Genomic DNA, 13,380 nt, shown 5'->3' with positions numbered 1-13,380 from the left:
TTGTAACAAGCGATTCCATAAAACCTTTATATAAAGTGTTTTACTTTAAAATGGTCTTTCCCTCTGTGTGTGTGTGTCTCTTTACCGCTCTGTCTTTAGAAATAGTAGTACACATGTGTGAGACATTATTCAGACTATAATGATGTTTCATGTAAATTTTGATGCAGAGATTTTACAGATTGAGAATAATGCAGAACTGATTCAGAACTTTGTCTCTCCTCAACCTGCCCCTTTGCCCTCTCCCACTCCCCACCACATGCCACCACCTCCACATATTTGTTTTTCTAGGAATACTTCCTTGGAAGATTGCTGATTAGCTCTAAATATAAACCCAAAAGAATTTATACCCACCGTGAAAAGGACCAGTGCTTAGATGAGGTTTCAACCCTGTGTTCATATTGGAGGGGAGGAGGCTAGATTTAGGGAAGGAAAGGGATGGTTTGGATTTAAAAACCTCTCACCAATTCTGCTTCACCAAACCAGCATACTCTTAACCACAGGCCCCCTTTCCCAGGGAGTCTAGTTGAAGCATTTATTTCTATTTGAGCTGATTTCTGCTCAGCTCAAATACCCAGAAACTCCATTTCATCTTGCCTCCTACTCGCTCAGCTTCTTACTAGCCAGGCAAATAATTCTGAGGTGTTGTATGTGTGTGTATTACTTTCACTACTGTGAAATCCTGAGGAGTTTTAACTTTTTAGATTAAATCTCCTTAAAATTACAAATGAATATCACCACCAATAATATACTTAAAATACTGGGAGTGTAAATTATATGAGAAAAAGATGTTTTTCTTTGTGTGCCAAGTTATTTTATAATTGAAAAAATTTTGTAAATCCCTTGGAAGTTCTTGGAACACTCCAACATAAAACATTGTTCACTTTTAAGATGTGGTAGCTGTAAATTTCTAGATTTCTTGTTCCTGAATGAAATGTGTATCATCTATGTGATTAATCCTAGAAAAGTCACCACACTAGGGCAGAGTGCTACTGCCTTCTGACAAAATGAAGCACCTGTCAGACAATGACCATTGCTGTCTAGAAAGGGCTGGGTCCAGTATGAGCTCTTGAAATAGTCCTGGAGGAAAAAACTGCTCCCGAGAGTTAAGTTCCTTGGTTTTCTTAGGGGAAAAAAAAAATCAGTCAGCCTCTTTTCCTCCAGGAGATTTGCAGTGTTGGCTTGGACCTCTGCCAGGGAGAACATTCAAGTAGGTGCAAGGGTCTTCTGGACTGCTTGGTTAGGGATGGGCATTGTGAGCTCATGCTCGCTTGCTTTAATCAACGTCTTATTTTAACATAAATGCAGATTCACATGCTGTTGTAAGAAATAATACAGAGGTGTCCCCTGTACCCTTTATCTGGTTTTGTAACATCTTGCAAAGCTATAGAACAATATAACAATTAGGATATTTGGCATTGACACAGCCAAGATACACACTTCCATCCCCAAGAGGATTCCTCGTGCTGCCCTTTTACAGCATAGCCACTTCCCTGTCCCCGCTACAAAAGTCAGTGCCTTTTGTAGAACAGTTTGATGCCAGTGATAAAAACTAACTATTTGCCAGTTATGAATGTTTATCTTTGCCAAGATAACTTCACAGAACCCAGGAGACAGATCTATTTCTGACATATGAGTGCTGCGTCTCTTTTCTTGGTGCATTCCCATCTCTACTGTGCTTACCTTCCTAGGGAGATTCTTCTGTATTTTTTTCCTGAGTATCAGCTACCATCAGAGTTTGGCCAGACATCTCTGGAGGAACTTACAGCAAGTTCTGAGGTAAGCTGGCTTTTTTTAAACTTTGAGGAGATGACATAATACCCTGAATTGAATCTTCAGTGAAGAGGTAAAGGGTTACCTAGAATAGATTTAGTGAATTAGGAACTTTATACCAAGTGGGTGGCTGAGAATTAAAGCTGCATTGGAAACAAACGTGGCCAAAGTTTAATTAAACTCTGGGAAGATTGTACAGACTGAGAGTAGTTGGTCACTGAGATGGAAAGAGACAGGACATAGTCCTTGACTTCCTTCCCTGCACCAGAAATAGTCCCTGTTCCTTAGATACTCTCCCTCAGCCACCTTTTATGAAGAACCAAGGAGAAGATTGGGTTAGAATCAGTAAGACATCACAGGCAAGGATGAGGAACATTGTATCCATATTTATGCAGTCTCCTCTCAGTGGCAATACTATATATGATGAGAAGGAAAACTTTGACCAGCAGCTCCCTGGGGCACACAGGATGAGTGTGGCACCGCTCACCAGGGGCAGTCCCCAAGCTGCTGAGTCCCGGCAGGCTGGGCAGAAGTTGAGTGAGGGGTGCAGGCCCGAGGCCACCAGAGCTGCTCACCAGAGCTGGAGGAGGCCCACCGGGTACACGAGGTTAGGGGGCTCTGTCTCCAATCTCATGCCTGGTGTTGCTTGTGGAAAAGATAGATGCATGTGAAAAGGTATCAGTGAAAAGAGCACCACATGATAATCTGCAGAGGTGCCGTATGCCTTCATCTGATCCTGGATGAAGTCCATCATCGCTTCTGCTTCTTCACCATCCACTCTCACCTCGTTCTCTCCCATGGAGCTTGACTCCACGACTTCACTGGGACTGTCTTGTCAGGCCACCAGTGGCCACTCTCCTGACCAATGCCGTAGTCACTTCTCTTACCTGACCTCTCAGAGACATCACTGCAGTTGGCCCCTCTTTCTTTCCTGGAGCACTTTCTTTTTGTAACTTCCATGACAGCACAAAATTCTCATTTTCCTGCTTCCCTCCCCCATCCTCTGTGCTGGCAACTTCTCTATTTGTTTGCTAGGCATTGGCATTTCTGAGGGCTTCTTCCTATACCACTTTCCTCTACTAAATGTTTCTAGGTGACCTCAACTAGTCTCTAACTTTAAATACTGACCCATGTGTCAGTGTCTCTCCCCAGATTATTGCTGTTGTGCCCCCATCCATGATATCCTAACTCCAGCTTCTTTATTTATTATTTATCATTTACTTTCCCTCACCTTGATTTTCTTTTTCATCTGCAAATTTTTAAAACCATATTGTATAATGTAAGCTATCTTAATAATTTTTAGAATGAAGTGAGGTCTACTGTAGGTAATTAATTTAACTTGGATTTTAAAAACCCATAGTACCAATATTGGCAAGTTCTAGGCTTTGATGCTTTGTTTATACTACTAGATACTTACACGCTGTAGCTCAACTGTAGACAGCTCATTCTCTAAAAGTTAATATCCTGTTCTGTTATCATTTATGAAAACAGCTGGAGCAGTGCCCAGAACAGACAAACAAAAAGCTGAAAATGTGTTTCAACCAGGTAAGCTTCCTTTCAGTGTAGTCATTTATATTCTAAATGATCCTGTATTCCAAAGGAGAAATAATACACATTTCCAAATGTTACATTTGAAAGAAAATCAAATTTGCACTCATTTATCAAGACTTAGATTAATGTGTAGCATATCAGATGTCACAAAGCAACATCTTTTTGAGTTTTAAAGATGCAAATGTTTCCAAACCATAAAGCTTATTAAACACTTGTTATTGGACTATATTTTGAACAGGAAATATGACATTTGGAGTCTTTAAGAAATAGAGTCATTGAATTTTTGATACACTGTGCTAAATCAGAAATCATTTGTATGTTAACATCTTTATTTTGGACAATATGATATCTCTCTGGGTTTTTAAAAATTCTATCAACAGATTTTTGGGTTTATGATCTTTCTATTTTGAAAGTGGCTATCAGTTCATTTCAGATCAGTTGCTCAGTCGTGTCTGACACTTTGAGACCCCATGAACCACAGCACGCCAGGCCTTCCTGTCCATCACCAACTCCCAAAGTTTACCCAAACTCATGTCCATTGAGTTGGTGATGCCATCCAACCATCTCATCCTCTGTTGTCCACTTCTCCTCCTGCCCCCAATCTTTCCCAGCATCAGGGTCTTTTTAAATGAGTCAGCTCTTCTCATCAGGTGGCCAAAGTATTGGAGCTTCAACTTCAACATCAGTCCTTCCAATGAACACCCAGGACTGATCTCCTTTAGGATGGACTGGTTGGATCTCCTTGCAGTCCAAGGGACTCTCAAGAGTCTTCTCAGCACCACAGTTCAAAAGCATCAATTCTTCGGTGCTCAGCTTTCTTCACAGTCCAACTCTCACATCCATACATGACCACTGGAAAAACCATAGCGTTGACTAGTTGGACCTTTGTTGACAAAGTAACGTCTCTGCTTTTTAATATGCTGTCTAGGTTGGTCATAACTTTCCTTCCATGGAGTAAGCATCTTTAATTTCATGGCTGCAGTCACCATCTGCAGTGATTTTGGAGCCCAAAACAATAAACTCTGACACTGTTTCCACTGTTTCCCATCTATTTCCCATGAAGTGATGGGACTCCATGCCATGATCTTAGTTTGCTGAATGTTGAGCTTGAAACCAACTTTTTCACTCTCCTCTTTCACTTTTCAAGAGGCTTTTTAGTTCTTCTTCACTTTCTGCCATAAGGGTAGTTCCATCTGCATATCTGAAGTTACTGATATTTCTCTCGGCATTCTTTATTCCAGCTTGTGCTTCTTCCAGCCCAGAGTTTCTCATGATGTACTCTGCATACAAATTAAATAAGCAGGGTGACAATATACAGCCTTGACGTACTCCTTTTCCTATTTGGAACCAGTCTGTTGTTCCATGTCCAGTTCTAGCTGTTGCTTCCTGACCTGCATACAGGTTTCTCAGGAGGCAGGTCAGGTGGTCTGCTATTCCCATCTCTTTCAGAATTTTCCACAGTTTATTGTGATCCACACAGTCAAAGGCTTTGGCATAGTCAATAAAGCAGAAATAGATGTTTTTCTGAAACTCTCTTGCTTTTTTGATGATCCAGCAGATGTTGGCAATTTGATCTCTGGTTCCTCTGCCTCTTCTAAAACCAGCTTGAACACCTGGAAGTTCACGGTTCACGTATTGCTGAAGCCTGGCTTGGAGAATTTTGAGCATTACTTTACTAGTGTGTGAGATGAGTGCAATTGTGTGGCAGTTTGAGCATTCTTTGGCATTGCCTTTCTATGGGATTGGGATGAAAATTGACCTTTTCTAGTTCTGTGGCCACTGCTGAGTTTTCCAAATTTGCTGACATATTGATTGCAGCACTTTCAGCATCATCTTTTAGGATTTGAAATAGCTCAATAGTTAATGGCAATAAAAGAAATTAAAAGGAATTTTAAGAAATTCATCCATAGTCTCAAACCATTCACAAATCACTGGTATTTTTTGGTGTATTTCATTATAATCTTTCTCTCAGCAGATGCTTTTTTTTTTTTTTTACAGTTTTCTTAGAATACTCTGTATCTAGTTCTTAAAGATGCCCTTGGTGGGGGAGGGGAAGAGAGTCCACAGAGTCCTTTGGCTCTACTGGAGAAATACCTCAAAATCATATGCCCTCAGCTTCCTTAATTCACACTCAAGGGAACTGAGATTGCAAGGTGTGAACTTGTCCCAGCCAGTACAAGGGATTAGCATTGGAGCCAGTGCCACCCCCGAAGCTCCCAGATACTTCATGGAGCCCACAACAGTCTAGAACTTTTCATGGCACCAGGATCAATGCTGAGATGTTTGGACTCCACTGACACATCACCTGTGTTTGCTCCGACAGGTGCACCAGCTCCATCACTAGCTCACATACTGGCATCTTCTTCCAAGTGCTTATGTTTACAGCCATCTTCTGGAAAGTTCTCATAATAACATGCAAATCTATAAAGATTGGGAGGTGAATCATGCTCCCTGAAGTTGTGTTCAGTATAACTATAAGCATAGGCATCTCCTTATCCTTTTTGTAGGGAATGGAGTACATTTGAATATTCATGTTTTATAAATGAAATAGAATTGGGAAGTAAGTTCCCTGAAGCATGTAACTAGGCAGACTTGAAATGAAAATTCGAACCTAATCTAGATTTCTTCTGAAAAGGCTGTGTCACAAAGTGTTTCAATTTTAGGGTGTGTCTAAACCTAATACCCCTGTTGATATATTTGCCTCTGATGTCTCTCCCTGAGTGTCTGCTGGCCTGTGATAAGCAACTGGAAATGAAGGAATATTGTAACTCTCAATTTCTCATCATTGTTCAACTGCAAAATGAATTTCTTTTCTGGATAATGTTTTTTTGAGAAAGCTGCAATTGAACATTTTCAGTATGAAGACTTAGCTGTCAGCATTCCCTGATTATAATAAAAGACAGCCTTTTTTCCAATATATTTTTGATCTTATTCTAGCACTAGTGCTAATATTTTCATCAGTGCATCTAACACTGTGATTGACTAAGAGTCACTAGTGCCAGGCACTGAACTAGGCTTTTATTTATGTTGCCTCATTTAACTCTCACAACACCTGGAAGGTAGGTGCCGCTGTCTCCATGTTAGTAATAGGGAAATGGAGAATCAGAAAGATAACATTCCAAGTCATAATACAAGTAAGTAGTAGATTCAGGGTTGGAACCCAGATTTGTCCCACTCCAGAGCTCTTCATGACCCCACTTTCTTCCATCTTTCTCTTATTCAGACTGTAACAGTTCATCTTTATAGAATTTTCATGTATTACTTGTAGTAGGTATATTACAGCCTTCTCAGGTGACTCAGTGGTTAAGAATCCTCCTGCTATGTAGGAGACATGGGTTCAACCCCTAGTCTGGAAGATCCTCTGGAGAAGGAAATGGCAACCCACTCCAGTATTCTTGCCTGGGAAATCCCATGGACAGAGGAGCCTGGTGGGCTATACAGTCCATGTGGTTCCAAAGAGTTGGGCATGACTTAGTGACTAACAGCAACAACAACAGCTATACTACAGCTTCTCAGCCTATTGGTATAAAAGATTCTTGTTTACTTACTAGCCACCTTGACATTACAGGACGAGTTGTATATGGCGAGCTACTGACAGTAAGATATGGTGTCGAGAGGGCATGTGGTAGGTAGGTTGCTCAGTGTCCCGCCAGGAATTGTCCCAAGTCTGTGGTAGCCAGCTTAACAAATTGCCAGTAAGGCTCCTGAATCTCTCAGCAGATCTTTATCTGTTGGTTAGGGAACTCTGTTTTAAATATTTACACTGTAAAACTTAGAAATTTTCTACAAATTAGTTTGTCATACATCTCAGCTTATCCAGCTATATACATGTCCTTCATATCTGTTCTAAATGATATTTTTTCAGTGTCTACACTTGATAGTGGAGCCAAGTTGTTGGGTCTTGGAGGCCAGACTGAATAACTGTTTATTCAAGATATTAATAGAGGATGAGTAGGCAATGGCACCCCACTCCAGTACTCTTGCCTGGAAAATCCCCTGGACAGAGGAGCCTGGTAGGCTGCAGTCCATGGGGTTGCTAAGAGTCACACACGACTAAGCGACTTCACTTTCACTTTTCACTTTCATGCCTTGGAGATGGAAATGGCAACCCACTCCAGTGTTCATGCCTGGAGAATCCCAGGGACGGGGGAGCCTGGTGGGCTGCCGTCTATGGGGTCGCACAGAGTCAGACATGACTGAAGCGACTTAGCAACAGCAGCAGAATCCTCTTAATGTTCAGGGCAGGTGGGATTCAAAGAATCAAAACAAATAGAGTCAGGAGACCATGAGTTCCTTTTGAAACTGAGAGCACAAGCAAAATACAGAATAATTGAAATCATGAGTTTCCTCACATGAAACTGATCTTAGGGACTTTGTTAATGTCTAGTAGCTTTAAGTGCATGGTTATAAAAACTATTAATATTAAAATCATTTGTTGAAATCTGTTAGGAGATAACTATGCACCTTGCTTTAAGGTATGTATGTTTAATGAAGAGAGGACCCCTGGCAGTTACAAACTTCTTTGGTCACCTTGCCCTGACTGCATCAGCAATTTCCATAACTACTAGAACAGCAGCTGATTCATAACAGCATTGGTGGTCCTGTGTAACCCAACCTGAACTACCATCTTTCATTCTTTCCTTTTGCAAGCCATCTGCTCCATCCAAAATGGAATTGCCCCAACCTACTACACTGGCAAGCCTCTGAGCCTTTGCCCGTGCTATCCCCCCACCAAATACTCCTTCCCATTTCCCCAGTCCACAGGTGTCTACCCACTCTTTGTAGCGCTTAGCCAATGCTGCCTTCTATGTCAAGCCTACCTTAGTCTCTCCATATGAAACTAACTCATCTTGACTTCTGTATTCTGAGAGAACCTTAAAACTATATTTTAGCATTAATTAAATTTTCTGCCTTATATTACAGTAGTTTCTTGTATTTCATTTTCTCCCCAATTAGACTATAGAATCCTTGAAATTAGCAATCTACTCATATTCTAGAGGCATCAATAAGAACCTTTGATGCATCTGGACCTTACTACTGTGCATTGAATCAAAGGTGATTATTTCTGCTGTAATGCCTGCCTGCACAAACACGTGCATATTCTTATAGAGGACTAAAATCTATAGACCTTGTAGGCCTGCCTTACTTTGTGCAAACTTGTTAGAATTCTGGAGCTCCAGAGCTGCCAGAGCTCTGACTTTTTAAATTCAAGGCAGAAAATTAAATCTCAGTTGAATATCCTTTCTTTCAAATCCTAATTCCATCCTGAATTAATAGGGTTTGGAAGAATTCCATTTTTGATCCACCACAAATACCTCTACAAAAGTGAGTTTAACCAGCAGAACTAAGCCTCTCATCCTGTTACAATTCTCTACCCACCTTAATTAAAATGTTAAAACAGCCAGAAGTCCTTTTACATTCAGCTTTCAAAGTTGTCAAAATTGTCACCTTTTATAGAAACCTTGTGGAGATGTTAGCCTGAGAAAGAAGCATAAATCAAGAAACTGGCTAAGTTAGCCAGTAGTGTTTGAAGGAAATAGGGTTCGCTGGTTACAAAATAGTGAACTTTGAGAGACTGAATATGATTTTGAATATAGTGTGCTATATAAACATTCTTAAAGCTATACTGTATTAACAGTGCTATCTTTTGAACTTAAAAAAAATTAATTGTAGATACACAGCAAATTATAGACTAGTAGAGGGGTCCCATGTACCCTTCGTCCAATTTTTCCCAGTGCTTGTATCTTTCATAATTATATAATTATAGTACAGTATCAAAACCAGGAAATTGAAATTGGTAGAATGTGTGTCTCATTTTATCATGTGTGTGGATTTGTGTCACCAGCACCACTGTCAGAATACAAGCTCCCATTAGCACAAAGATCCCCTGTGTTAGCCCGCTATAGTCAGAGGCCACCCGCACAGACACCCCTCACCCCAGGCAACCACGAATCTGTTATCCATCTCTATAGTTTTGTCATTCGAGCAATGTTAATGAAATGGAATTATAGAGTAGGTGTCATTTTATGAGTGGCTTTATTCATCAATGAAATTCCCTTCAAATCCATTAAGTGTAACAGTTGTGTGTTTCTTTTTATTGCTGATGAGCAATAAGTAATCATTGTTTTTCATATTCTGTGTTTCTTTTTAATTTTATCTATTTTGGTTTGTTTTATTATTGTTGCCTTTTATAAGAAAGTGTTTCCTGGCTATTGTTCAGGATGGCAAAAGCTATAAATTCTGAAGTTCTGAAAACTAAGAACTGTAGTTGGCTGCTGACTTCTGAACCGTCTATCACTCTGCCGTCATTATTCCCACTGTGTTGCATTATTTACCCTGCTCTCCCTTCAGGCCGTGGGAGATCTTACTTCCTAGATTTGACAGAAGCCTCCACCAGAAGTATCTATGATGCTTCCTGGAGGAGGTGGTGGTTGCCTTAGTTGTAAGCCATCAGCTTCTTGTAGGTTGAAGGAAGGATTTTCAAAAATGGCTTCCCCTCCAAGATCCAGAATGTAGCCTGTTTTTCAAGGCAGGATTGGCCCACATGTGTGAAAATCCCTTGCTGGTGAATGCTGAACATCTGCTGTCCCAGCTCTTTACTGTTTAGTTTCCTGTGGCATTGGAAATAAAGGTGCATGAAACCAGTTTTTGTTTTGTTTTGTTTTGTTTTTTTACACTGAGGTTACATTCCAAAGGGAAAGATAGATAATACACACTCAAATAAGACATAAATAAATATCCAGTGTGATGTGCTGTAAAATAATTGTGCAAGCCCAGGGGATAGACAGTCTTGGTGTGTTGGGGAAGAAGAGGCTATTTCAGATACAGAGAGCAAGGAATATCTGAGCCATGTTTTAATACTGGTTGAGGCCAGGAAGGAGCCTTGTGTAGACCTGGAGCTGAATTTACTGAACAAAGAAAGCAGCAAGTGCAAGAGGGCCTGTGACAAGAGAGAGCTTGGTGTATACCAGGAAGATCGAGGGCTAGAGTTTAGGAAGTAAGGTAAGAAGAGGGAAAGCCAGGTCAAGGATTTCAGAGTCTCACACAAACATCCCTCACACAAACATCCAGGCAATGTAAGTCTTTAAAACATCTAAGATTTCCTTACATGGCAATCTATTGATCTCAAAATGAAGTCTTGCCTTTAATACCACACATGATATATGTGAGTGTATGTATGTGTGTAAACACGTGTATATATGGCCAATGTTTGCCACTTTGGAGTGGTATTTGGGTCCCCACTCCCAAATATCCCCTCAGTTAATAGCACATGGAAGTTTACCTTTGGGGATAAATTACTGATGTTAACCTAACTCAAATACCTTAAGTTGGGACTTTAATGCTCTTCAATTTAATGGAGACTCCTCACCCTCCTCTCAACTTTAGTAATATCTGTGCCTTACTTGGGGCACAGTCCATTTTCTCCCATAAGATATAATATTCACAGACTTGTATTCTCCTATTCTATAGACTAGAAGGTTGTTGAGGGCAAAGACTGAACCCTGTATATCTCTTCATCACTATTATAAAATTCAGTGCCTTGAATTTAGGAAGTAGTCAGTGACTATTAAACAGAAATCAGTGTACCTAGGGATGTTTGTTTGTTTAAAGAATTTTATAGAAAAAGGAGAATTGTGTGTGAGGTCAAGGAGTACTGAAAGGAGATACATGGACAGTGCTGGGAAAGAGCCTGCATGTGCAGTGAGTGTGGTGGAAAACAAACACGGCTACCTTACAATTTTCCTGGCAACCCAGCCTGTTAGAACACAGAAATCTCTTTATTGCAAAAGCATTCAAATGTTTGTCAAAACAGAATTTGCCTTATATCTCTGTTCTCAGAATACCCCCTGGCCTCCTCAGAATGTTGATACAGGCAATTAATGTCATTTTGAAATTGAAGCATTTGCTGCTCCATGCCTTCTCTCTGCCCTGTAAGTGTCTCGGGCATAATAAATGTGAGCTCCGGAAAATCACCAAGGCTCTTGAATCAGCAAAGGTCATACGTGTTAGTAGATAACCATAGTCTTTATGTCATATTAAACAACCCAAGGAGAGTGACAAACTATGAATTCCTCTTATTGTAGCGTCTATGTTTTTCAGATGCTACAAATTTGAGTCATAGACAATACATAATCTGTCTGGAAACCCCAAGTTGCTGGCTGTTCTGCTGTTGCTGTGGAGAGGGGGCACAGGCGCCTGTCCCTTTGTGCCCTGAAGAATATGGTGGCCCTGTTGGGAAAACAAATCCAACCGTTACTCAGTTTCTTCTTCATTTCAAAGCAAGGGTTTCTGAGCCAACCTTGGTGTGCCCTCTCATATTATAGTTACTAGACTGTTGTACATTTTCCCTCCTTTCTCTTCCATCAGATTGTCAGTTCCTTAAGGGACCAGTCTATCTTAAACGTAGACTACCCAGAGTACATACATATAGAGACAGATGTGTGGAATTGTGATATGAAGGGGAAAGTAACATTTTTAAAATATGCTAAAACTGTTTTAAAAACTTTCCCAGATCCGTGATGTTTACATGGTCCAATATGAAAAAAAACTAAAGACCAAAATTCAGTCTGTTATCTGTGACGCAAACCACAGAGAAATGGTTAATGAAGTATCTCTCGGACAATGTGAAAAAAAAAGAAAGCTTACTGAAGATAAACTGAATAAGCTTCGTGTAAAACTGGCAGTATTATTGCAGAAGCTTCAGCTGGTAAGTAGTGAAGTGTTGTTTGATTAGTAGGAACACATGCTGTGGAGAGAGCCCTGGGCTGACTTCCTCTCCTGACATCGTCGTCCACATACTGAGTGGACGGGTCACTTACTGTAGCCCTCACTCTCCCTAAGACCTGCAAATCACGAATAAATGAGCCTTAAAAGTACAAGTTAGGACATTGTTCAAAGGCCTATTATTTTTTCCCTTAAAAAAAATCAGAAGCTTTGGGCTGTTGATATATTTCAATTATTCTGTCTTCTCATTAGCTTATTTCTGGTAGGAATTAAAAAAAATTTTTTTCAGACAACTGAAAAGATTTTAATTTTTATCCTAATATATAGGTTAAAAAATAGACTTTTCTAATCTTAGAGGCAAGGTTAGAGAAATCAGGAAATATCATGTAAGTATGAATTACTGTTCCTCTTGTTTTTTTTTATGTATTTAAATACATAAAGAATTGGGCTTCTGTGATAGATTGGGTCAGTAAGGAACAGTCTGTCTTTGATTACAGTATACAGAAATGCTGGGAAGAATCTATCAAAAATTCAAATATATATAGCCAGTGTTGAAAAAGTCTCTCTGTAGATGCTAAAAAAATAAACTGTGAAATCAGCAGTGAGCCCAGGAACTATGTCTGTGTTGCTCAGCTTTTCTCGGGGTGTAAACAAAGGTGGTTGAGTGGGACTCCTAGGAAAGATCCCTAAGAGGGGCTCAGAGAGCTTTGTGGAAGCCCTCGGGGCAGGTCTGTGTCTGGAGCAACTTGTCATCGCACACTCAGCAACGTAGATCGTGTTGCTTCCCCAGCCCTGGGGGTGGACACCGGCACACTCCTGGGGCTGCTTCACACCCAGCCTTTGGCTCAGATCATTGTCATGGTAACCTGGAAGATCCTTAGATATCATAAAACCTGCTTTAAAACTATACGGAACAGGGTCTGAAGGGGGAGAAAATTGTCTTGGGCTGCACAGAAAATTCTGACATCGGCCCTGAGTCTGGGACAGGAGACAGGTCCTTCCTGGGCCATGCAGGGTGAGAAGGCAGGAGCTGTCTCCCACAGAGAGTTCGGCCTGGAGCACAGCCTTGCTGGTGAACCACGATAGGGTTCAGTTATGCCTGTTGTTTCCCTAACAAGAAAAACTATAAAGACCAAAGTTCTTCATCACAGTAATAGAATACGGCTCTCTATCAAGAAAGTTCATAAAAACTATTGGGTCTCATAATAGCAAATCTGTTCAGCTAGGAAAAAATTAATGAAAGAATAGTAGTTTACTCTTCTTTCTGTGTCAGACCCTAGGTTTCCTCAAAGTAACCAAAGTAAGTATATCATCTCTAACTTAATTTGCTTTATT

The 13,380-nt window shown here is 40.4% G+C and overlaps 1 protein-coding gene across 2 annotated transcripts in view; it reads left to right on the top strand.

The window, feature by feature from the left end:
- Window positions 1–13,380, top strand: part of MORC1 (MORC family CW-type zinc finger 1) — a 169,449-nt gene that overhangs the window by 153,880 nt on the left and 2,189 nt on the right. The window contains exons 24-26 of one of the 2 annotated variants that reach the window (XM_060417522.1): window positions 1,689–1,776; window positions 3,262–3,315; window positions 11,834–12,028. In XM_060417522.1, the coding sequence (XP_060273505.1) occupies window positions 1,689–1,776; window positions 3,262–3,315; window positions 11,834–12,028 (337 nt within the window). The remainder of the gene's footprint in view (window positions 1–1,688; window positions 1,777–3,261; window positions 3,316–11,833; window positions 12,029–13,380) is intronic. The other variant, XM_060417526.1, reaches the window with a different exon arrangement.

Source organism: Ovis aries, chromosome 1, assembly GCF_016772045.2.
Source record: "Ovis aries strain OAR_USU_Benz2616 breed Rambouillet chromosome 1, ARS-UI_Ramb_v3.0, whole genome shotgun sequence".
Classification (NCBI taxonomy): Eukaryota; Metazoa; Chordata; class Mammalia; order Artiodactyla; family Bovidae; genus Ovis; species Ovis aries.
The sequence above is the reverse complement of the archived record's forward strand: the minus strand, read 5'-3'. Positions and strand labels throughout refer to the sequence as shown.